This window comes from Lampetra planeri, unplaced genomic scaffold (genome assembly GCF_965212315.1).
Source record: "Lampetra planeri unplaced genomic scaffold, kcLamPlan1.2.h2 scaffold_467, whole genome shotgun sequence".
Taxonomy (NCBI): Eukaryota; Metazoa; Chordata; class Hyperoartia; order Petromyzontiformes; family Petromyzontidae; genus Lampetra; species Lampetra planeri.
The window spans coordinates 6,763-31,786 of NW_027615290.1; the positions used below are offsets into that span (position 1 = coordinate 6,763).

At 57.1% G+C, this 25,024-nt stretch overlaps 1 protein-coding gene across 1 annotated transcript; it reads right to left on the reverse strand.

Moving 5' to 3' along the window:
- Nucleotides 1-1,502: 1,502 nt before the first annotated feature.
- Nucleotides 1,503-21,811, reverse strand: LOC144741209 (uncharacterized). Its single transcript, XM_078623808.1, has 9 exons — nt 21,622-21,811; nt 18,816-19,208; nt 14,616-14,691; nt 13,546-13,640; nt 7,047-7,118; nt 6,324-6,357; nt 4,820-4,917; nt 4,455-4,557; nt 1,503-3,835 (listed from the first exon to the last, which is right to left on the reverse strand). Exons 1-9 carry the CDS (start codon nt 21,622-21,624, stop codon nt 3,639-3,641), a joined length of 1,071 nt encoding a protein of 356 aa, XP_078479934.1. The 5' UTR covers nt 21,625-21,811; the 3' UTR covers nt 1,503-3,638.
- Between the last annotated feature and the right edge of the window lie 3,213 nt (nt 21,812-25,024).

Consider the following 25,024-nt stretch of genomic DNA (forward strand, 5'->3'; position numbering starts at 1 on the left):
TTACACACATTACACACACACATTACACACACATTACACACATTGCACACACACATTACACACACATTACACACACATTACACACACACATTACACACACATTACACACACATTACACACATTACACACACACATTACACACACATTACACACATTGCACACACACATTACACACACATTACACACACATTACACACATTGCACACACACATTACACACACATTACACACATTGCACACACACATTACACACACATTACACACACATTACACACATTGCACACACACATTACACACACATTACACACATTGCACACACACATTACACACACATTACACACATTACACACACACATTACACACACATTACACACATTGCACACACACATTACACACACATTACACACACATTACACACATTACACACACACATTACACACACATTACACACATTGCACACACACATTACACACACATTACACACACATTACACACATTGCACACACACATTACACACACATTACACACACATTACACACATACATTACACACACATTACACACATTGCACACACACATTGCACACACACATTACACACACATTACACACATTGCACACACACATTACACACACATTACACACATTGCACACACACATTACACATACATTACACACACATTACACACACATTACACACATTGCACACACACATTACACACACATCACACACATTACACACACATTACACACATTGCACACACACATTACACACACATTACACACACATTACACACACATTACACACATTACACACACACATTACACACACATTACACACACATTACACACATTGCACACACACATTACACACACATTACACACACATTACACACATTGCACACACACATTACACACACATTACACACACATTACACACATACATTACACACACATTACACACACATTACACACACATTACACACATTACACACACACATTACACACACATTACACACACATTACACACATTGCACACACACATTACACACACATTACACACACATTACACACACATTACACACATTACACACACACATTACACACACATTACACACACATTACACACATTGCACACACACATTACACACACATTACACACACATTACACACATTGCACACACACATTACACACACATTACACACACATTGCACACACACATTACACACACATTACACACACATTACACACACATTACACACATTACACACACACATTACACACACATTACACACATTGCACACACACATTACACACACATTACACACACATTACACACATTGCACACACACATTACACACACATTACACACACATCACACACATTACACACATTGCACACATTACACATACATTACACACACATTACACACACATTACACACATTACACACACACATTACACACACACATTACACACACACATTGCACACACACATTACACACACACATTGCACACACACATTACACACATTACACACATTACACACATTGCACACATTACACACATTACACACACACATTGCACACACACATTACACACATTACACACACACACATTACACACATTGCACACATTGCACACACACATTACACACATTACACACACACATTGCACACACACATTACACACACACATTGCACACACACATTACACACATTACACACATTACACACACACATTGCACACACACATTACACACATTACACACACACACATTACACACATTGCACACATTGCACACACACATTACACACATTACACACACACATTGCACACACACATTACACACATTGCACACATTGCACACACACATTACACACATTGCACACACACATTACACACATTGCACACACACATTACACACACACATTACACACACATTGTACATAAACACACATACGTACACACAGATTACACACGCACACTACACACACACATTACACACATTGCACACACACACATTACACACACACACACATTACACACACATTACACACACACACACATTACACACACATTACACACACACACATTACACACACACACATTGCACACACACACATTACACACACACACATTACACACACACACATTACACACACACACATTACACACACACACACATTACACACACATTACACACACACACACATTACACACACATTACACACACACACATTACACACACACACATTACACACACACACATTACACACACACACATTACACACACACACATTACACACACACACATTACACACACACACATTACACACACACACACATTACACACACATTACACACACACACACATTACACACACATTACACACACACACATTACACATACATTACACACACATTACACACACACACATTACACACACACACACATTACACACACATTACACACACACACATTACACACACATTACACACACACACACATTACACACACACGCATTACACACACTCACATTACACACACACACATTACACACACACACACATTACACACACACGCATTACACACACTCACATTACACACATTACACACACACACACGTTACACACGCACATTAAACACACACACACATTACACACACACATTACACACACACACACATTACACACACACATTACACACACACACATTACACACACACACATTACACACACACACATACATTACACACACACACATTACATTCCTCAAATGGCATTCACACACACACACAGCACCAATTCCTGCAACACGGCAGAGCCAGGGAGCGCGAGTCGCCTTGTGCTGCACAGCGACAGCTGCCCTTGGGGGTGCCCTTTGGGATGCGTGACGTGACACGTGATTGGTTCAGGGTCAGCGAGGGGGGGGGGGGGTTCGTGTCGTTCGGGGTCGGGGAGAGGTTGCGGCGTGATCAGGGTCGGCTGGTGCGGCCAGTGCCGTGGTTCGAGTCCGCGTGAGGGTTTGGGGTCTGGGTGAGCGTTGCAGTTGAATTCCAGGTCAGGGGTTAGAGTCGCGGTCGGAGTTCGTGATCGTGTTGTGACTCGCTGTGTGAACAGTGTTAGAGGGTTAAGGTTGGATTCAGGGTCAGGGTTAGTTTATCGATGTTGTGACTCGCGGTATGGTCAGGATTAGGGTTGGATTCAGGGTGTGGGTTAGTTTATCGGTGCTGTGACGAGTGGTATGGTCAGGATTAGGGTTGGATTCAGGGTGTGGGCTAGTTTATCGGTGTTGTGACGAGCGGTATGGTCATGGTTAGTGTTGGCTTCAGGGTCAGGGTTAGTTTATCGGTGTTGTGACTAGTGGTATGGTCATGGTTAGTGTTGGATCCAGGGTGTGGGTTAGTTTATCGGTGTTGTGACTAGTGGTATGGTCATGGTTAGTGTTGGATCCAGGGTGTGGGTTAGTTTATCGGTGTTGTGACGAGCGGTATGGTCAGGATTAGTGTTGGCTTCAGGGTCAGGGTTAGCTACCGGTGTTGTGACTCGTGGTATTTGCGCTCGAGTCGGGGGTCAGAGTTGGAGCCGGGGTCACGGCTCGAATGGGGGTCAGCGGACAGCATTGCGGAAAGTGCCAGCATCAAGAGTGTGTGCCGCGGCTGGTCTTAGCCACGGTTAGGGTCGAGGTTCGAGTCGGGCTCGGGGTTGGAGACGCGCTGGTGCTCGCCTGCGCGTTGCCCGTGCTGCGCACGACTGCCGACTGGTACATGGCCATGCGCTGGCGCACCGACACCATCTCCGAGGGGTGCAGCCCCACGCCGGGCGGCAGCGCGTCTCCTGCGCGCAGCACCAGACACCGGCACCACCACCACCACCACCACGCACATCGCCATTAACGGTGCCTCGTGCGGCGGAGGAAGGTGCGATGGTGCTGCAGCTGGGGAGCGGTCAGCGCTACGTTGCGCGAACGGACCCGGCGACCCGAGTTCGATTCCCGCTCACGGCCAACACCGGTGAAGATTATCTGAACCGGTCATGGGGCCTTCCCTAGGTCGACTCAGCCTCAAATGAGTACCCGGTGCGGTGTGTAGTAAACATCGCCACCGGGGAGACAAAGTCGGCCGGGCGTGGTGCTGGCGACCCAACCCCTCGTGTGCCGTGCCGGCCTTCATAGGTGCTCGCTAACAATATTTGTCTTTGGTGCTGCGGCTGGTGGTTGTGTTGGTGGTGCTGGTGGTGCTGATGGTGCTGATGGTGCTGGTGGTGGTTCTGATGGTACTGGGGTGGTGGTGGTGTGTGCTGGTGGTGCTGGTGGTGGCTGGTGGTGGTACTGATGGTACTGGTGGTGGTGGTACTGGTGGTGCTGCTGGTGGTTGTGTTAGTGGTGCTGGTGGTGGTACTGATGGTACTGGTGCTGGTGGTGGTGCTACTGGTGGTGATGTTGTTGTGGCCGCACCCGTGGAGTTGTGGCCGTCCAGCGTGTCCGTGCTGGAGGCGCGGTGCAGCCGGGCGCTGGCGCCGTCCCCTACCGAGCGGCTCAGCTCGTAGGAGCTCAGCGACTGCGTACGGGATGGGGGGGGGGGGGCACGGGGAGACAAGGGGGGCACGAGACGATTCACGTGGAGCTCCCTCCCTCCCACGTGAGTTCCATCCAAGGGGAGGGGGGGCGGGCGGGTGGGCGATGACCTCCCCCCTCCTCGCCCCTCTTCTCCCCCCCCACCCACGGAATCTTCCACCGCAAAAAACCCCCGGTGCGGTGAAATCGTGTGCCTCCTGTGCCACGCGGCCGCCGCGGTGAAGCCGTGGGCCACGCGAGGTCACCTTTGAGCGCGAGAGGGACGATGCGGAGCGAGGTGAGGGGGGCTCCACGGCGAGGCGAGCGAAGATCTGGATTCGCTCCCTGGTGGACAACGCCTCGTCTGGTCAACGCACACGTACACACGCACGCACACGCGCACACGCACGCGCGCACACGCACGCGCACACACGCACACACACGCGCGCACACGCACACGCAACACAACGCGCACACGCACGCGCACACATGCGCACACACGCACGCGCACACACGCACGTACGCAAGTGCCGTTAGCGAACACCGGCACGGCACACGAGGGGGCGGTGTGGCTGGCACCATGCCCGGCCACCTTTGTCTTCCCAATGCTGATGTTCACACACACCACACGAGATACTCGTTTAAGGCCAGGAACAGTTCATATATTAGTTACTGATGTTAGCGCATTGCTGCTAACCCGTACCCCTAACCAGTGCCCTACCTTATCACAGACTAATTCAGACCTCATTGGTCACCCCGTGCCTCTTATAAATCTCAACGTTCATCATACAAGGGAGTAACACAAACACGTAGACAGATTTTGTTGTTGTTGTTGTTGCCTGTATCGTAACGGCTGTACGCCATATGGACCTAAAACTCACTTTCCCTGCACAATAATACGATTGTTATATGAGGATATATCCGGCTCACTGACATATCACAATTCGTCATGGTGATTGGCTCTGCCGGTCCTGGTTTACAGCCAATGGGGGGAAGCCTGGGGGCATGGCCGTGACGTGATGGAAAGGTGACAGCTGTAAGGATTGGTTCTGCTGGCTTTGGCCACAGCCAATGGGGAGATGAGTCAGGGGCGTGGTCCCGGGAGCTGACGAGGGAGCCTGGAAGATTCGATGCAGGCTAACGAGGATTGGCTGAAGCGTACCACGTGACCCGGGTCTTAAATCGGACACGTGGTCAGAACGGAACGAACAGAGGAAGGGGGCCACGCGGGAGTGGGGCTCCGAGTTGCCACGTGGCAGTGCGTCTCTCTCTATCTGTTCCTCTCACGCTACCTATCAGCAGCGTGAAGTAAAATGTAATATAAGTTGAATAAAAGACGGACTCCAGAAGTCGCCTCAACGAGCTTTATTACACGATGTTAAACCGTGCGGGCTGACGTGGTGTGCTAACCGCTGCACCACCGCCCTGCAGCGCGCGACAATGAGAAGGGTGGTGCGTCAGAACCGCGCCCGGCCGCCTTTGTCTCTCCAGGTGTAATGATGACATACCATACCAGGTGCTAACTTTTCATGCCGAGCCTACCCAGTGGAGGCCGAAGGGCAGTCCAAACATTAGCGGGGGGAGCGGGTGGCGCAGCGGTTAAGCACGCTGCGCTTACAAACCACCCGGCGACCCGAGTTCGGTTCCCGCTCGCGGCCAACATCCGTGGCACGGAGACGAAGACCCCCTCCGATTACGGGGAGTCGAACCCGCGTGTGTGATTGACACATCCTGTGTGAGGTCACGTGGTGTAAACGTCCGCGCACTCACCTTCCACGTGGCCATTGGGGACGTCTTTCGATTCCTGGGAAAAGGGATCGCAAAAGTGATTGAGGGAATCGTCGGCCTCAAGAGGGGAAAATACACTGCGGGCGACGTTTCGGGCCACGGCCCTTCCTCCCTCGTCGCACACGTGGGCAGAGAGGCCAGAAGAGGACATGAGCTGGAGACTGAACTTTACAGATCCACAGACTCAGCCACCAGTCGGCGCCTATTGATACTCATCGCCCGTGTACAGCCCTGCAGAGCCAGTGGTGGAAATTCCACATTCCTATGGCGAGGGATAAGTATAACCACAGGGAGGCAAACCGCTGTTGAATTCTCCACAGAGGGGTGCTTATTTTAGCGACTCTGGAGGGAGGGATGATGGGTTGCTCGCTTGATGACATTAACCTTGCTTTAAAAAAATGTTTTTAACACTTCTGAGAATTTGCAACAATGCCACGAGAAGTTTGCCTGCGGGCTCTGGAGACCTACGACCTGGAGAAGATTCCAGGGCAATGTGTTGACAACGATGGCGAACAAGCGAGATATACTCTTTGACATTTTGAAGCTATTCAAATCCATTTGTTTTCATGTTTACAGTGTTACTATCCGTGCATTTTCCACTAAAACGATAGTCCCATAAAAGTGTCAACATTTCCGTTTGATGCACCCTGTGTGTGTGTTTTGCAATTTCCCCCGTGTGCAGGCCACGGGGTCTCAGTCACTCACCTGCAAGAACACCTGCACCTCACGTGAGTTGCTGGGAGACAATGCAGACTTGGGGAGAATAACCTGCAGCTCCTGCGGTGGTGTGGCAGTGAGCGAGACGCGGGGTGGCGGTGAGGGAGACACGGGGAGGCGGTGAGCGAGACACGGGGTGTTGGTGAGGGAGACACGGGGTAGTGGTGAGGGAGACACGGTGGTGGTGAGGGAGACACGGGGTGGTGGTGAGGGAGACACGGGGTGGTGGTGAGGGAGACACGGGGTAGTGGTGAGGGAGACGCGGGTGGTGGTGAGGGAGACGCGGGGTGGTGGTGAGGGAGACACGGGTGTTGGTGAGGGAGACACGGGGTGGTGGTGAGGGAGACACGGGGTAGTGGTGAGGGAGACACGGGTGCTGGTGAGCGAGACACGGGGTGGTGGTGAGGGAGACACGGGGTAGTGGTGAGGGAGACACGGGTGTTGGTGAGGGAGACACGGGGTAGTGGTGAGGGAGACACGGGGTGGTGGTGAGGGAGACACGGGGTAGTGGTGAGGGAGACACGGGTGGTGGTGAGCGAGACACGGGGTGGTGGTGAGGGAGACACGGGGGTAGTGGTGAGGGAGACACGGGTGTTGGTGAGGGAGACACGGGGTGGTGGTGAGGGAGACACGGGTGGTGGTGAGGAGACACGGGGTGGTGGTGAGGGAGACACGGGTGTTGGTGAGGGAGACACGTGGTGGTGGTGAGGGAGACACGGGTGGTGGTGAGGGAGACACGGGGTGGTGGTGAGGGAGACACGGGTGGTGGTGAGGGAGACACGGGTAGTGGTGAGGGAGACACGGGTGTTGGTGAGGGAGACACGTGGTGGTGGTGAGGGAGACACGGGTGTGGGTGAGGGAGACACGGGGTGGTGGTGAGGGAGACACGGGTGGTGGTGAGGGAGACACGGGGTAGTGGTGAGGGAGACACGGGGTGGTGGTGAGGGAGACACGGGTGGTGGTGAGGGAGACACGGGGTAGTGGTGAGGGAGACACGGGGTGGTGGTGAGGGAGACACGGGGTAGTGGTGAGGGAGACACGGGGTGGTGGTGAGGGAGACACGGGTGGTGGTGAGGGAGACACGGGGTGGTGGTGAGGGAGACGCGGGGTGGTGGTGAGGGAGACACGGGTGGTGGTGAGGGAGACACGGGGGTAGTGGTGAGGGAGACACGGGGTGGTGGTGAGGGAGACACGGGTGGTGGTGAGGGAGACACGGGGGTGGTGGTGAGGGAGACACGGGTGGTGGTGAGGGAGACACGGGTGGTGGTGAGGGAGACACGGGGTAGTGGTGAGGGAGACACGGGGTGGTGGTGAGGGAGACACGGGTGGTGGTGAGGGAGACACGGGGTGGTGGTGAGGGAGACACGGGTGGTGGTGAGGAGACACGGGTGGTGGTGAGGGAGACACGGGGTAGTGGTGAGGGAGACACGGGGTGGTGGTGAGGGAGACGCGGGGTGTTGGTGAGGGAGACACGGGGTGGTGGTGAGGGAGACACGGGGTGGTGGTGAGGAGACGCGGGGTGGTGGTGAGGGGGACGCGGGGTGGTGGTGAGGGAGACACGGGTGGTGGTGAGGGAGACACGGGTGGTGGTGAGGGAGACACGGGTGGTGGTGAGGGAGACACGGGTGATGGTGAGGGAGACACGGGTGGTGGTGAGGGAGACACGGGTGGTGGTGAGGGAGACACGGGGTGGTGGTGAGGGAGACACGGGTGGTGGTGAGGGAGACACGGGGTGGTGGTGAGGGAGACGCGGGGTGGTGGTGAGGGGGACGCGGGGTGGTGGTGAGGGAGACACGGAGTGTTGGTGAGGGAGACACGGGGTGGTGGTGAGGGAGACGCGGGGTGGTGGTGAGGGAGACGCGGGGTGGTGGTGAGGGAGACACGGGGTGGTGGTGAGGGAGACGCGGGGTGTTGGTGAGGGAGACGCGGGGTGTTGGTGAGGGAGACGCGGAGTGTTGGTGAGGGAGACGCGGAGTGGCGGTGAGGGAGACACGGGGTGGTGGTGAGGGAGACACGGGGTGGTGGTGAGGGAGACGCGGGGTGGTGGTGAGGGAGACGCGGGGTGGTGGTGAGGGAGACGCGGGGTGGTGGTGAGGGAGACGCGGGGTGGTGGTGAGGGAGACGCGGGGTGGTGGTGAGGGAGACACGGGGTGGTGGTGAGGGAGACGCGGGGTGGTGGTGAGGGAGACGCGGGGTGGTGGTGAGGGAGACGCGGGGTGGTGGTGAGGGAGACGCGGGGTGGTGGTGAGGGAGACACGGGGTGGTGGTGAGGGAGACACGGAGTGTTGGTGAGGGAGACGCGGGGTGTTGGTGAGGGAGACGCGGAGAGTGGCGGTGAGGGAGACACGGGGTGGTGGTGAGGGAGACACGGGGTGAGGGGGACGCGGGGTGGTGGTGAGGGGGACACGGGGTGGTGGTGAGGGGGACACGGGGTGGTGGTGAGGGGGACACGGGGTGGTGGTGAGGGAGACACGGGGTGGTGGTGAGGGAGACACGGGTGGTGGTGGTGAGGGAGACGCGGGGTGGTGGTGAGGGAGACGCGGGGTGGTGGTGAGGGAGACGCGGGGTGGTGGTGAGCGAGACGTGGGGTGTTGGTGAGGGAGACACGGGGTGTTGGTGAGGGAGACACGGGGGTGGTGGTGAGCGAGACGCGGGGTGTTGGTGAGGGAGACACGGGGTGGTGGTGAGCGAGACACGGGGTGTTGGTGAGCGAGACGCGGGGTGTTGGTGAGGGAGACACGGAGTGGCAGTGAGCGAGACACGGGGTGGTGGTGAGGGAGACACGGGGTGTTGGTGAGGGGGACACGGGGTGGTGGTGAGGGGGACACGGGGTGTTGGTGAGGGGGACACGGGGTGTTGGTGAGGGGGACACGGGGTGGTGGTGAGGGAGACACGGGGTGGTGGTGAGGGAGACACGGGTGGTGGTGAGGGAGACACGGGTGGTGGTGAGGGAGACACGGGTGGTGGTGAGGGAGACACGGGTGGTGGTGAGGGAGACACGGGTGGTGGTGAGGGAGACACGGGGTGGTGGTGAGGGAGACACGGGTGGTGGTGAGGGAGACACGGGGTGGTGGTGAGGGAGACGCGGGGTGGTGGTGAGGGGGACGCGGGGTGGTGGTGAGGGAGACACGGAGTGTTGGTGAGGGAGACACGGGGTGGTGGTGAGGGAGACGCGGGGTGGTGGTGAGGGAGACGCGGGGTGGTGGTGAGGGAGACACGGGGTAGTGGTGAGGGAGACACGGGGTGGTGGTGAGGGAGACGCGGGGTGTTGGTGAGGGAGACGCGGGGTGTTGGTGAGGGAGACGCGGAGTGTTGGTGAGGGAGACGCGGAGTGGCGGTGAGGGAGACACGGGGTGGTGGTGAGGGAGACACGGGGTGGTGGTGAGGGAGACGCGGGGTGGTGGTGAGGGAGACGCGGGGTGGTGGTGAGGGAGACGCGGGGTGGTGGTGAGGGAGACACGGGGTGGTGGTGAGGGAGACACGGAGTGTTGGTGAGGGAGACGCGGGGTGTTGGTGAGGGAGACGCGGAGTGGCGGTGAGGGAGACACGGGGTGGTGGTGAGGGAGACACGGGGTGAGGGGGGACGCGGGGTGGTGGTGAGGGGGACACGGGGTGGTGGTGAGGGGGACACGGGGTGGTGGTGAGGGGGACACGGGGTGGTGGTGAGGGAGACACGGGGTGGTGGTGAGGGAGACACGGGGTGGTGGTGAGGGAGACGCGGGGTGGTGGTGAGGGAGACGCGGGGTGGTGGTGAGGGAGACGCGGGGTGGTGGTGAGCGAGACGTGGGGTGTTGGTGAGGGAGACACGGGGTGTTGGTGAGGGAGACACGGGGTGGTGGTGAGCGAGACGCGGGGTGTTGGTGAGGGAGACACGGGGTGGTGGTGAGCGAGACACGGGGTGTTGGTGAGCGAGACGCGGGGTGTTGGTGAGGGAGACACGGAGTGGCAGTGAGCGAGACACGGGGTGGTGGTGAGGGAGACACGGGGTGTTGGTGAGGGGGACACGGGGTGGTGGTGAGGGGGACACGGGGTGTTGGTGAGGGGGACACGGGGTGTTGGTGAGGGGGACACGGGGTGTTGGTGAGGGGGACACGGGGGTGTTGGTGAGGGGGACACGGGGTGTTGGTGAGGGGGACACGGGGTGTTGGTGAGGGGGACACGGGGTGGTGGTGAGGGAGACGCGGGGTGGTGGTGAGGGGGACACGGGGTGTTGGTGAGGGGGACACGGGGTGTTGGTGAGGGAGACACGGGGTGGTGGTGAGGGGGACACGGGGTGTTGGTGAGGGGGACACGTGGTGGTGGTGAGGGAGACACGGGGTGGTGGTGAGGGGGACACGGGGGTGGTGGTGAGGGAGACACGGGGTGGTGGTGAGGGAGACGCGGGTGGTGTTGAGGGAGACACGGGGTGTTGGTGAGGGGGACACGGGGTGGTGGTGAGGGAGACACGGGGTGGTGTTGAGGGAGATGCGGGTGGTGGTGAGGGAGACACGGGGTGGTGGTGAGGGGGACACGGGGTGGTGGTGAGGGAGACACGGGGTGTTGGTGAGGGGGACACGTGGTGGTGGTGAGGGAGACGCGGGTGGTGGTGAGGGAGACACGGGGGTGGTGGTGAGGGAGACGCGCGTGGTGGTGAGGGAGACACGGGGTGGTGGTGAGGGAGACGCGCGTGGTGGTGAGGGGGACACGTGGTGGTGGTGAGGGAGACGCGGGTGGTGGTGAGGGAGACACGGGGTGGTGGTGAGGGGGACACGGGGTGGTGGTGAGGGGGGACACGGGGTGGTGGTGAGGGAGACACGGGGTGGTGGTGAGGGGGACACGGGGTGGTGGTGAGGGAGACACGGGGTGGTGGTGAGGGGGACACGGGGTGGTGGTGAGGGAGACGCGGGGTGGTGGTGAGGGGGACACGGGGTGGTGGTGAGGGGGACACGGGGTGGTGGTGAGGGAGACACGGGGTGGTGGTGAGGGGGACACGGGGTGGTGGTGAGGGAGAAGCGGGGTGGTGGTGAGGGGGACACGGGGTGGTGGTGAGGGGGACACGGGGTGGTGGTGAGGGAGACACGGGGTGGTGGTGAGGGGGACACGGGGTGGTGGTGAGGGAGACACGGGGTGGTGGTGAGGGGGACACGGGGTGGTGGTGAGGGAGACGCGGGGTGGTGGTGAGGGAGACACGGGGTGGTGGTGAGGGAGACACGGGGTGGTGGTGAGGGAGACACGGGGTGGTGGTGAGGGGGACACGGGGTGGTGGTGAGGGAGACACGGGGTGGTGGTGAGGGAGACACGGGGTGGTGGTGAGGGAGACACGGGGTGGTGGTGAGGGAGACACGGGGTGGTGGTGAGGGGGACACGGGGTGGTGGTGAGGGAGACACGGGGTGGTGGTGAGGGGGACACGGGGTGGTGGTGAGGGAGACGCAGGGTGGTGGTGAGGGAGACACGGGGTGGTGGTGAGGGAGACACGGGGTTGGTGGTGAGGGGGACACGGGGTGGTGGTGAGGGAGACACGGGGTGGTGGTGAGGGGGACACGGGGGTGGTGGTGAGGGGGACACGGGGTGGTGGTGAGGGAGACGCGGGGTGGTGGTGAGGGAGACGCGGGGTGGTGGTGAGGGGGACACGGGGTGGTGGTGAGGGAGACGCGGGGTGGTGGTGAGGGAGACGCGGGGTGGTGGTGAGGGAGACACGGGGTGGTGGTGAGGGAGACACGGGGTGTTGGTGAGGGAGACACGGGGTGGTGGTGAGGGGGACACGGGGTGGTGGTGAGGGAGACACGGGGTGGTGGTGAGGGGGACACGGGGTGGTGGTGAGGGAGACGCGGGGTGGTGGTGAGGGAGACACGGGGTGGTGGTGAGGGAGACACGGGGTGGTGGTGAGGGAGACGCGGGGTGGTGGTGAGGGAGACGCGGGGTAGTGGTGAGGGAGACACGTGGTGGTGGTGAGGGAGACACGTGGTGGTGGTGAGGGAGACGCGGGGTGGTGGTGAGGGAGATGAGGGGGGGGGGCTGGTGAGCGTTGATGGGGAGGGGGGGGCTGGTGAGCGTTGATGAGGGGGGGGGGCTGGTGAGCGTTGATGGAGGGGGGGGGGGCTGGTGAGCGTTGATGAGGGGGGGGGGGCTGGTGAGCGTTGATGAGGGGGGGGGGCTGGTGAGCGTTGATGGGGGGGGGCTGGTGAGCGTTGATGGGGGGGGGCTGGTGAGCGTTGATGGGGAGGGGGGGGCTGGTGAGCGTTGATGAGGGGGGGGGCTGGTGAGCGTTGATGGGGGGGGGCTGGTGAGCGTTGATGAGGGGGGGGGCTGGTGAGCGTTGATGGGGGGGGGGGGCTGGTGAGCGTTGATGGGGAGGGGGGGGCTGGTGAGCGTTGATGGAGGGGGGGGGCTGGTGAGCGTTGATGAGGGGGGGGGCTGGTGAGCGTTGATGGGGGGGGGCTGGTGAGCGTTGATGGGGGGGGGGGCTGGTGAGCGTTGATGGGGGGGGGGGGGCTGGTGAGCGCGTACCTGTCCCGTGGTGCGTGACACCGCCGACTGATACATGCTCAGCCTCTCCCGCAGAGACGGCGGCTCCAGCAGTGCCAGGTCCTTCCTCAGCAGCCCTGCGCGCGGCCGAGTCGGCGAGCGCCTATTAAGGTCGAGGCGGCGATGGGCAAACCGCGACGCGTCAGGGTCCCCCCCCCCCCCCCACTTGCCCGCCACGTCTAAGCCGCGCCTGTCGGTGGCGGTGCAGTCAAGTGCGTTGCTGTACTGTACTATGCCCTCGCGTCTATGCTCCCCCCGCCTTTAGCAAGCCTGCTACGTCGACGGGGCGCGGGGTGGGGGTCATAACGCTGACCTGTGGAGCGAGCAAACGAGTTCAAATGGGGGGAAGTGATGACATCTGGAACGCTGTCTTGTCACGTTCTGTTGCCAATCTTTAGTTTGCTGACCCTGCCCCCCACCCGGCCCCCTACCCTGCCCCCCACCCTGCCCCCCACCCTGCCCCCTACCCTGCCCCCCACCCTGCCCACGTCCCAACCTCCAGGTCGCTTACCCTGCCCCCTACCCTGCCCCCTACCCTGCCCCCCACCCTGCCCCCCACCCTGCCCCCTACCCTGCCCCCCACCCTGCCCACGTCCCAACCTCCAGGTCGCTTACCCTGCCCCCTACCCTGCCCCCTACCCTGCCCCCTACCCTGCCCCCCATCCTGCCCACGTCCCAACCTCCAGGCAGAAGTCGCAACCGGGTACCCGATACCCGTACCCTACCCTATACCCGGCTGCCCGTACCCGGCCGGGTACGGGTACCCGTTTGCGACCCTGGTGCGGCCGGGTACGGGTACAGGTAAGGCCGTGAGTCACTGGTGAGTCACCGTTTGTCACTCATTCCCCAACGTCTTGTCTCTTCTCACAATTCAAGTTCCTAGAATCAACCCACCCGCGCCTGCAACATGGCTTCATCCCAGAGGTCGCAATCGGGTACCCGATACCTGTACGGGTACGGCCGGGTACGGGTACCCGTTTGTGACCCTGGTGCGGTCGGGTGCGGGTAAGGAATCAAAACCCGTTTGCGACCTCTGCCTCCAGGTGGCTTACCCCTGTGCCGGACAGTCGAAGACTCTGAGTAGCCTTCGGCGTGCTCCCGACTGAGGCTGTGCTCGCTGCTCCAGCCCTGTGGGACACAGACCAAGACCGCCCCCCACCCCGCTTCGTGTTACAAGACGCAGGCAGTTGTGGTGAAGCGAGTACCTGTAAAGGGTGGCACGGCGTACCCATGAGGTTGTGGTGGCCAGACATACACGCCCGGCTGCCTTTGTCTCCCCAGCGGTGATGTTTATTGCACACAACACCAGGTGCTCGAGCGAGGGGAGATTGACTCACGTCCGGTTGAGATGTTCGCCACTGATGTTGGCAGTGGCCTGGAAACTCGGAATTCGAGTCGCCGCGTTCGTAATTGCAGTGCGGTGACCACCGCTCCATCACTCCCCAACCAATTCAACACCCACAGAAGATAAAGCCTCCCCAGTATAGCCTTCGCAGGCTGTTGGAGCAAGTGCTGTTAGCGAGCACCTATGAAGGCCGGCACGGCGTGCGAGTGGGGTGGGTGGCCAGCACCACGCCCGGCCGCCTTTGTCTCCCCCCCGAGTGGCGCTGTTTTGAGGCTGAGTCGACCTCGGGGAGGCTCGGAGCCGGTTCAGATAATTCGTCACGGTTGTCAGCGGCCGTGAGCGTGACCCGAACTCTTGTGCCACCGGGTTCGACACCCGCACAGGCGCACACAACACAGGCGCACACAACACACACAACACACACAACACACGCGCACACAACACACACAACACACGCACACAACACACACAACACACGCGCACACAACACACACAACACACGCGCACACAACACACACAACACACACAACACACACAACACACGCAACACACGCGCACACAACACACACAACACACACAACACACGCGCACACAACACACACAACACACGCGCACACAACACACACAACACACGCGCACACAACACACACAACACACACAACACACGCGCACACAACACACACAACACACACAACACACGCGCACACAGCACACACAACACACGCGCACACAACACACGCAACACACGCGCACACAACACACACAACACACGCGCACACAACACACACAACACACACAACACACACAACACACGCGCACACAACACACACAACACACACAACACACGCGCACACAACACACACAACACACACAACACACGCGCACACGTGGTCACACAGTCTGTCCTCACCTTGACTCCGGCACACGGGGCGGTCAACTCGGACTGTGCTGCTGTTGTTGTTGTTGGTGTCCTGCTGCTTTTACTGTGGTGGTTGTTGTTGGTGTGCTGCTGCTGCTGTGGTTGTTGTTGTTGGTGTGCTGCTGCTGCTGCTGTTGTTGTTGTGCTGCTGTTGTCGTTGTGCTGCTGCTGTTGTTGTTGGTGTGCTGCTGCTGCTGTGGTTGTTGTTGTTGGTGTGCTGCTGCTGCTGTTGTTGTTGTGCTGCTGTTGTTGTTGTGCTGCTACTGTGGTTGTTGGTGGTGGTGTGCTGCTGCTGCTCTTGTTGTTGTGCTGTTGCTGTAGTTATTGGTGTGCTGCTGTTGTTGTTGGTGTGCTGCTGCGAGTGGGGAGTGCGAGTGAGACGCTCACTGGCTCCACGTATAGGGGAGGGGGTTGACTGGTGGTCCTGCTGTTGTTGTTGTTGGTGCTGCTGCTGCTGTTGTTGGTATGCTGCTGCTGCTGCTGTTGGTATGCTGCTGCGAGTGGGGAGTGCGAGTGAGGCGCTCACTGGCTTCACGGCTAGGGGAGGGAGCGGGTTGGTACAGGTGTTGCTGATGGTGGCTTGCGAGTAGCTGGGACGCGGTGGGGTTGGGTTTGGGGGGAAATCGATCTGCCGCCCCACGTAGAGTGGCCTCTCATGCCTGCATCCTGGTGGCTCTCTTCAAAAAGCACGCCGCGGCGATGGTTACTAACGCACTGGACTTGCTATCCGGTTCCCTTCGATCTCCCGCAGAGGCAGTTTAGGGGCCGTCCATAAATGACGTCACGCGATTTTGGACGATTTTGACTCCCCCCCCCCTTCGTCACACGGCGTCACAAAAAGTCAGACCCCCCCTCAAATATGACGTCACAAAGCACTGCCACCCCCCCCCTCCCCAAAAAAAAAACATGCTTCAAATCGCTTTCAACTATTGTAATGTTGTAGGAGAAAACATTTATAAAAAAGTATATTCAATTAAGTAGAACGTGTTGTCTATGTTTATTTAAAGTTGCGCATTTTTATGTGACGTCACATTTCTCAACCCCCCCGTCCCCCCATCGTCACACATCGTCACAAATATCTGACCCCCCCCCCCCCCCAGGTGCGTGACGTCATTTATGGACGGCCCCTTAAGTAATGGGGAAGTTTCTAAACCGTTCCCTCCCCCCCGTCGCCTATGCGCACCCATCAGTGTCGATGGGGGCACATCACCGTTACCAATCACCCGTCAGGTCACGTGTTGATGGGGTAAAGTGTGGGCACTTCCGGCTATTTCGAGTGACCGGCATGGAAGAGTGGAGCACAAACATCATCAACATCGGGGGCTCTTTTCGATTTAAAGCTTTCGTGACTGCAGGGATTCATCTTCTTGGTTCTTTCGGTAAAGTCACGTAGAAGGGAAGTAATAAAATAATAAAAAATAAAACATAATAAAATAATTCTCACGACGTTTCGGCCACAACGCAAGCAGCCGTCCTCAGATGAAGAACATAATTATTTTATTATGTTTTATTTTTATGATTTTATTACTTCCCTTCTACGGGACTTTACCGAAAGAACCAAGAAGATCGGGGGCTCTCTCCGTCTCTCTCTCTCTCTCTGGAGTTCCCTCTCAGCCAGCAGTGGAGTGAGCCGGCCATTGCAGGGCTGCACCACCTTTTTGCCACCGTTAGGAAAGTAAACCCACCGCGGCATCCGAGGGCTGCACGGATGGATTCAAGAATCTGTCGGTCGTGCTGCTTAATATGCCGCAGCCCAAGCCTGCGACGGAATGAGGCGTGTCCGGGGACTCGAACTCAGGTGGCCGGGTTCCGTGTGCTCAGCACTGCGCTACCGCTCCACCTCAATAATCCTAACCCTACAATAGCAGTCTCAGCTGTAATGTGAATTCATATTCGTGGCTCTTTCGGTAAAGTCACGGAGATAGAAAATAAAAACCGGAGGAAAACCATCGTGCTGTATACGAGGGGTGGGGGGGGGGTGTGACACTCCAAGATCCACACAGATGGATGCAATAAAAAAAATCACGAATCACTGAGTCGTGAGTGGAGCTCCCTGAGTAGTGGGCGGAGCTCCCTGAATAGTGGGCGGAGCTCCCTGAATAGTGGGCGGGGGCTATCTACGCGATGGGCGGGGCTACGTGAGTAGTGGGTGGGGGCTACCGGCGCAGTGGATGGGGTTACCTGAGTAGCGGGTGGGGGGCTACCTGCACAGTGGGTGGGGTTACCTGAGTAGTGGGTGGGGTTACCTGAATAGTGGGCGGGGGCTACCTACGCGATGGGCGGGGCTACGTGGGTAGTGGGCGGGGGCTACCTGCGCAGTAGGCGGGGTTACCTGAGTAGTGGGTGGAGCTACCCGTTGACAGCCCTGCGGAGCCAGTGGTGGAAATTCCACATTATAATGACGGGGGCGAAACTTCGCTATATGACCAACCGCTGTTGACGCCTCTATTCCCCCTCTACCTTATCCATAATTTGGTGCGCTAAATCGACCTTCACATTCCCGCATTGTTCTGCAATTGGGCCGCCTCTGACGGCCGGTTTCCTTCGTAGGGACTTCCTCAAGAACGTGATGTTTTGTTTTAATCGGCGGATGAAATTTCCTCAGGCTATTCCAGCAGATGCATATACTTAAGAAAGTCAATATATTTTTTTAACGATAGGCTCCATTGAACGACAAAACTTGGCGGGGATTGCTCTCATATTTGAGAGGAGTACATTAAAAAAATGGCATAGGAATGGCAGCTTTGAAAAAAATAAAATGTGGACTTTGTCAGACACCGACCGACCCATGAAGAGCATGGCCAGGCGGCTCACCTCACCGGTGTCCCGGCCCGTGCACTTGCCCCCAGCAGCCTCCACAAGGCTCCATAGCGGTGTGGTGTTGGTGCGGCGGGGGGAGGGGAGGGGATGGAGGGGGGTCTTTGTCTTTGGTGTGATGACGACAAGAGGGGCAGGGGCCACCGGGTGTCGCCTTCGAGCCAAGCTCACCGGAGACGAGGAGGAGGATGAGAGGCGCGTGAGGCTTCGAGGGCGGTGCCCAGCCCCTCGGCCCCTCTCCCTGTCCTCCTCCCGGCCGCCCTCGCCCCTCGCCCGCGTCTCCCTCTGGGCGAGGGGACCCCTCCCGGGCGAGCTGCCGCGAGCGCTGCTGCTGGCGGGGAAGCTCTGAGCCCTGCGCCTCTTCTCCCGCGCCTTCGACTCCACCGTCTCGCTGCGCCCCCGGCTTCTCGGCTCTCCTCCCCCGGAGGACACCGCCTGCCGAGCCGGGGCCCCCGCGGTGGCCCCGGGGGCCCCGTTCCCGGCCGCCTCCTGCCGGCTCTCCCAGACCTTGCGTAGAGTGAGCAGCGTGCCCTCTCTGGGAAGGCCCGGCGGTCCGTAAGCTGCCTAAACAGCCACCGATCGATGAGCGAATCAATGAGTGATTAGCGAGCCAAGGAAGATCATCATTATGACCTTGTAGCAGATGTTTCCCGGTTGGGTTCGATTTCCCCGGCGCGGCAATTGAACCAGCGGTCATTATTTTGTTAATCTCCCAACGGTCCCCCACGCCCCATCTTGCCATCCACGCCCAAGCATCGAGATAATCCGAAAGATTGCTGTATAGATTTGCGCACAAAAAGTATATTTGTTTAGTGCATCATCATCCTGACAGCAGTATTGTTTACCCAAGAAAACGTCACCGATTATCGTGGCTATTTTTAAGAGGCCCCCTGCCAGGGTTTCGTAGTAGGGGGGCGATGATTGGCCGAGCATAACGCCGATTGAGTAATTCATCTATCGGCAGATTAGTCACACGTGGTGGTGGTAGTGGTGGGGTAAAGTGTGGGTACTCCCACCCCAAAATAGCATCATGGCTGGAACACAGAAGTCCGACCAGTGGAGGTGGGCTGCAGAGGTTTTGTGGCAACATCTACAACCAGACTGCTTAGAGACCTGGGAATTAAGGGCCAGAGCCAGCGTTCGGCAATCAGAGCTGTATCGGAGGCGGCAGAAGGCAGCAGTCAGTGGCTCTCGATGAAGAGGAAAGACCCCAGCTGGGCCCCGAAGTGAGAGGGCCAGGAGGTATGCGGTCAACAATGCTTGACTCAGGGAGGAGGACGCCCCTGCCATGCATAGTCCCATGGGATGTTGGCTATCAACAACAAGGCAACTCCTATGATTAATTGGTATTGGGACGCAAGCGTAGGATTGATCACCCTGTCGCTGGCCGCCTTTGGGGAGGGTGTATAGTGTGAAAGGCCGAAACACCCTAGGAACCAAAGGTACATTACTGACGATGCGCTCCCCAAATTTCACCAGGCTCACTGTTCATGAACTCTTGGAAGTGCTTGCACAAAGGATAGTAACATCTCATCTTGTGTTCTTGGAATCGCTCTTGAACTCCCTCTAATGCCCAGCGGCCCTTCCGCCAGCCAGGCAGCAGTGCAGCAAGCATGTGCAGAACAGCACCTTGAACGCATCATTTACCGATTCTAAATATGGAAACCACGTGAACACGCAACAGCCCTTGTGTCAATCCACTGCTGGATGACGGCCTCCCCCCCCCCCCCCCACGCCGTGGGAGTTGTTTGACCATACTTCACCACGCTGGTCAGCGCGAGTCGGTGAAAGTTTGAGTGCCCAAGAATCTCTTGAGGATATGACTCGCCACCAATGTTAGCTGTGGCCGGGAATTGATCTCAGATCGCCGGGTTCATAGCGCGATGCTCTAATCTGTAATGGCACCGGTACTCATACCGAATATTGTGGTGGAGCGGTGGTGCAGTGATTAGCGCAGTGTGCTTATAACTGAGATGAATTATTGGCCACGGATAATTTACCTTGACCAACCAAGACTCTTAGTTCCGTAAATTGAAGTGTGATTCTGGTGACGATGGTGGTAATGGCAGTGGTGATGGTAGTGGTGGTGATGGTAGTGGTGGTGATGGTAGTGGTGGTCATGGTAGTGGTGATGATCGTAGTGGTGATGATGTCAGTGGTCACGATGGTAGTTATGGGAGTGATGGTGATGGTACAGAGCTCACAAGTCCCGTGATGAGTTTCGGATTTATTGATTTTTTTTAATGCAAGCTACGAATCTTTTCTCGACAATTGCTTCCGTATTCTTCGAATTATAATAATAATTCAAATTGATAATGCGCATTCCATCTTTGGATGATTTGGAAAGTAATACGCACCTCAAACCAACTTTTAACACCAGGCAATCCCGCCTTGAGCGAGCATTTTCACAAAGCAAGCACTTTCACAAAGTGCTTGCCACAAATGAAAAACAATACCTTGCTGATCTAGTCAAGGAAAATAAACCATCCCGCACACTCCGGTCATCCTCGCAGCGGCTTTTGGCTGACCATCTAACAAAGACGGTCACTGCGGCCGACTGGAACGCGATTTCTTCCGAAATTGGGAACCCACACAGAGCTTTGAAATCATCATGATTGAAATCTCATGTGTGTGTGTAGTTCAACATACTTACACGCATACACCGCACCTCGGATTAGCATGGTTGGCTACGTACGGTGCGACAGAAGTTCACAGCACCGCAGCAACACAAACAGCCGTGTCTGAAACGACTGGCATTTTCACCGTTTGTCATTAGCATCATCAGCATCATCATCATCAGTGGTACCAAAATCGCAAACAGCGTGGGCAGTGCGTGACTGGCTCAGCGTGTGACTGCTGCTGTTCTACCCAGCGACTCCGACTCGATCTCATCTCCCCGTCTCATCATCTCCCCCCCCCCGCCCTTCTCTGTCACTCCATCTCCTTGTGCCCCCCCCCCCCCCGTCTTGTCACTCACCATGTCGTTCCTTTGCAGCGTGCAGCCTCCTTCACGGTCCTCGGCTCCAGGTGAATGATCCGAGCGCGAGACGGATGGTGTCTCCTCCACAGGGAGACCTGCGACCGCTCCCTGCCCTCACAGATGAGTGGGGGGTGGGACCCTTCCCTGCCCTCAAGGAAGCGGCGAGCCGGCCCAGCCCGAGTCCTGGCTTTCGCTAACTAGTTGGAGCGAACGGTTGGCAATAAAAGTATAATATAATGACAAACAAGCCGCCACGTCAATGGGTTAACTGAGCCCATGTGCCCATTTTCGTCATTCTCATCATCAGACATCATCAGCCGTGGTCAATCCACTGCTGGATGAAGCCTTCCTCATTTCTCATGACCTACGAAGTTCTTTTTTGTTTGGCTGTGAACCTCCCGGGGCGATCTGGGTATGAAAGGAAGAGATGGAGCCCGTATTCACGACCGTGGTGTCAGAGCCGTTGTGCAGTGGTTAACGCACTGAACCAGCGGACCGAGTTCCATCCCAGCTCTCGGTTAACATGAGTCGGGAGTGATATCTGAAAATGGTTCCGGGCTTTCGCCTAGGTCGACTCGGCCTTAAATGAGTCCTTGGAGCCGTGTTTATGATTATCAGCACTGGGGATACAAAGGTTGCCGAGCGTGGTGCTGATCCCCTTGTGTGCCGTGCCGGTCTTCATAGGTGCTCGCTAACAGCACTTGCCCTACCATTCTGTTCAAGGCTATAACAGGGGCCCTTTGGCTTTGTCTTTGTGTGTCCCGTGACATTTTGCCTGCCGGCCAGCGAGTGTTTAATGACTTCACTCGGGCTCAAAGTGCACCTAGCCTGGCACTAGCGCCGCGGTGACGTCACTGCTTGTAAGAGCAAGGAGAAGCTTTGACTTTCTCTGATTGTTTTGTTTTATTATTGACTCGAGTCCGCGAGCAGAGCCGAGCAAAGTTCAATTCCTGGTCCCCTTCTGGGTGTCGTTAATTGTGGCCAGGAACGACCTTCAGCACCGGGGGAGGGTGAACAGCGCCCGCAAGGAGCCTCCCCCTCCACCCCCACGTTAATGAATAGCACCAATTCGCCGGGGTGGAATGCAAAACGCCACCATCATCGCCTTCGGTCACAAGGAAGTTGAACACCTAAAAAGGCCAAAGGTCGGATTCCCAACACGCCCAGTAAACATGGAACGTCAGGCTAACATTGCCCTGACGGTCGCGTGTGGTTCACTGGGAGGTGGTTGGATGGTATCAGCCCTCCATGATGATGATGATGATCATAATCATCCCTCTGCGTTAGATAAATGAGTTAACGTTGCGTTATAGGAGAAAGCAATAATGCCAGAGAAATTGGGAATTTCCATCGTTGGTGAACACGTTTGTCAATACCAGCGTATTTACAAGAGGCGACGTTTCGGGCAACGGCCCTTACTCATAGCACGGCCCATAAGGTAGTTTTGTTACTTAGATGCTATGCGAGACTGCCAATCTCTCCCCCTTTTAAGGCCACACAGCGGTATTGACGATCGTGTCGAGAGATTTCGATTTAAAGCTTTCGTGACTGCAGGGATTCATCTTCTTGGTTCTTTCGGTAAAGTCACGTAGGAGGGAAATAATAAAATAAAAATAAAACATAATAAAATAATTCTCACGACGTTTTGGCCACAACGCAAGCAGCCGTCCTCAGGTGAAGACCAGGTCTGTCGGGGAGACAGGTCTGTCGGGGAGACAGTGGTCGACTGGTTCAGACACTGTCTCCCCGCCAGACCTGTTCTTCACCTGAGGACGGCTGCTTGCGTTGTGGCCGAAACGTCGTGAGAATTATTTTATTATGTTTTATTTGAATTTTTTATTTATTTTATTATTTCCCTTTTACGTGACATTACCGAAAGAACCAAGAAGAGGTGTCGAGAGATTTTTTTATTAACGTCATCCTCGCAGCAGCCGCTGCCGCTGTTAATCATTGCACAGTCCCGCTATCCTTGCTCATCCTTCCTGTCCGCGTGGCTTTCAAGTCGGCGATGTTTGTCTCTCAGTCGACCTCTTAAAATATCCAGCTGCAGCCCCGGCCAGGACGGTTCAGCGGTCGAGAGGTCGAGAGGTCGAGTGGTTAAGTGGCTGGGAAGTCGAGCGGTCGAGTGGTCGAGTGGTCGAGAGGGCAAGTTGTTGAGTGGTCGAGTGGTTGAGTGGTTGAGTGGTCGAGCGGTCGAGAGGACGAGTGGTTGAGTGGTTGAGTGGTCGAGATATTGAGATGTTGAGTGGTTGAGTGGTCGAGCGGTCGAGAGGACGAGCGGTCGAGAGGACGAGTGGTTGAGAGGTCAAGTGAGCGAGCGGTCGAGCGGTTGACAGTTCGAGGGGTTGAGAGGTCGAGCGGTCGAGAGGTCGAGTGAGTGAGAGAGCGGCTCACACACGCAATGAAAACGGTGCGAGTTCAATCCCTGGTCGCTTGTGGGCGAGGAGGGCCGTGCGGAGCTCTTGGCTGCTGTCAATGCCCGATGCGATCGAGTTCCTCTCACCTCTGTCACGTTATCTTGAGAGATATAACGGATGGGCGACGTTTCGGTGCCTTTTGAAAAGAAAAATGAGAACCAACGCCTCGGTTCTGATTTTACGATCTGAACACGTGGGGGGGGGAGGGAGGGGATTTAACTCCACAAATACCAACGTGACAAATCGCGTGGTGGTTAAACCTTTTACTACGGTTAACTATTTGTCAGAAGCGAATTCTTGCGCGACATAATTGCCCCTCGGATGCTGCCACAGTGGTGCAATGGTTAGCACGTCGGACTTTGCGATCCAGAGGGCCGCGTGTGTTCGATCTCCGGGCGCGGCGGTTGAAGGCTTGAAGCACATTGGTGCAAGGTTCTTAAATCTCGCACCACTCCCCACCCACCCACCCAGCCACCACCATAATGTACCGTGAGCCATGATGTCCTGACACCGACTCACCCGCAACAACGCATCAGTCCTTTTCACAATCTCAAGGAGAGTAGCAGCAGCAGGACAACCAATGGTGATGTTGGACTGTACTTTATATACCCCCCCCATCACCAAGTCTAAAGTGAGCCGCATTCACCAACCCCGCACTGGCATTGAGAAGGCCTCTCATCCAGCAATGGCGCAGTGTTCCGCTGGTACAGATAAAGGTGCAGCCCTGCAATTCCCTACACATCTGTTGGGACAAGGGCCTCCACTGTTGGACATCAGTGAAAATAGAGCTTCATAGCTCATCGGATTCCTCCAGTCTACGTAAAGATTTTAAATCACTCGAGGGAGTTCTTGAGAGAGGGAGGGAGAGAGAGCCCGGCTAGATGTTTGCTTTCTGCCTACTCTTCCACGCTGGGCAAACGTTTTCGAGTACCCACAAATGTACCTCACCGCACGCGGCTTGCCGATCTTTGGCGGTAAGTGGT

Coding starts and splice junctions, on each gene's coding strand:
- LOC144741209 (XM_078623808.1), bottom strand. Junction 6,358..7,046: donor AGGTGCAGGTGTTCTTGCAG/GTGAGTGACTGA, acceptor CCCTTTTCCCAG/GAATCGAAAGACGTCCCCAA. Junction 4,918..6,323: donor CCCCAATGGCCACGTGGAAG/GTGAGTGCGCGG, acceptor TGCGTTGACCAG/ACGAGGCGTTGTCCACCAGG.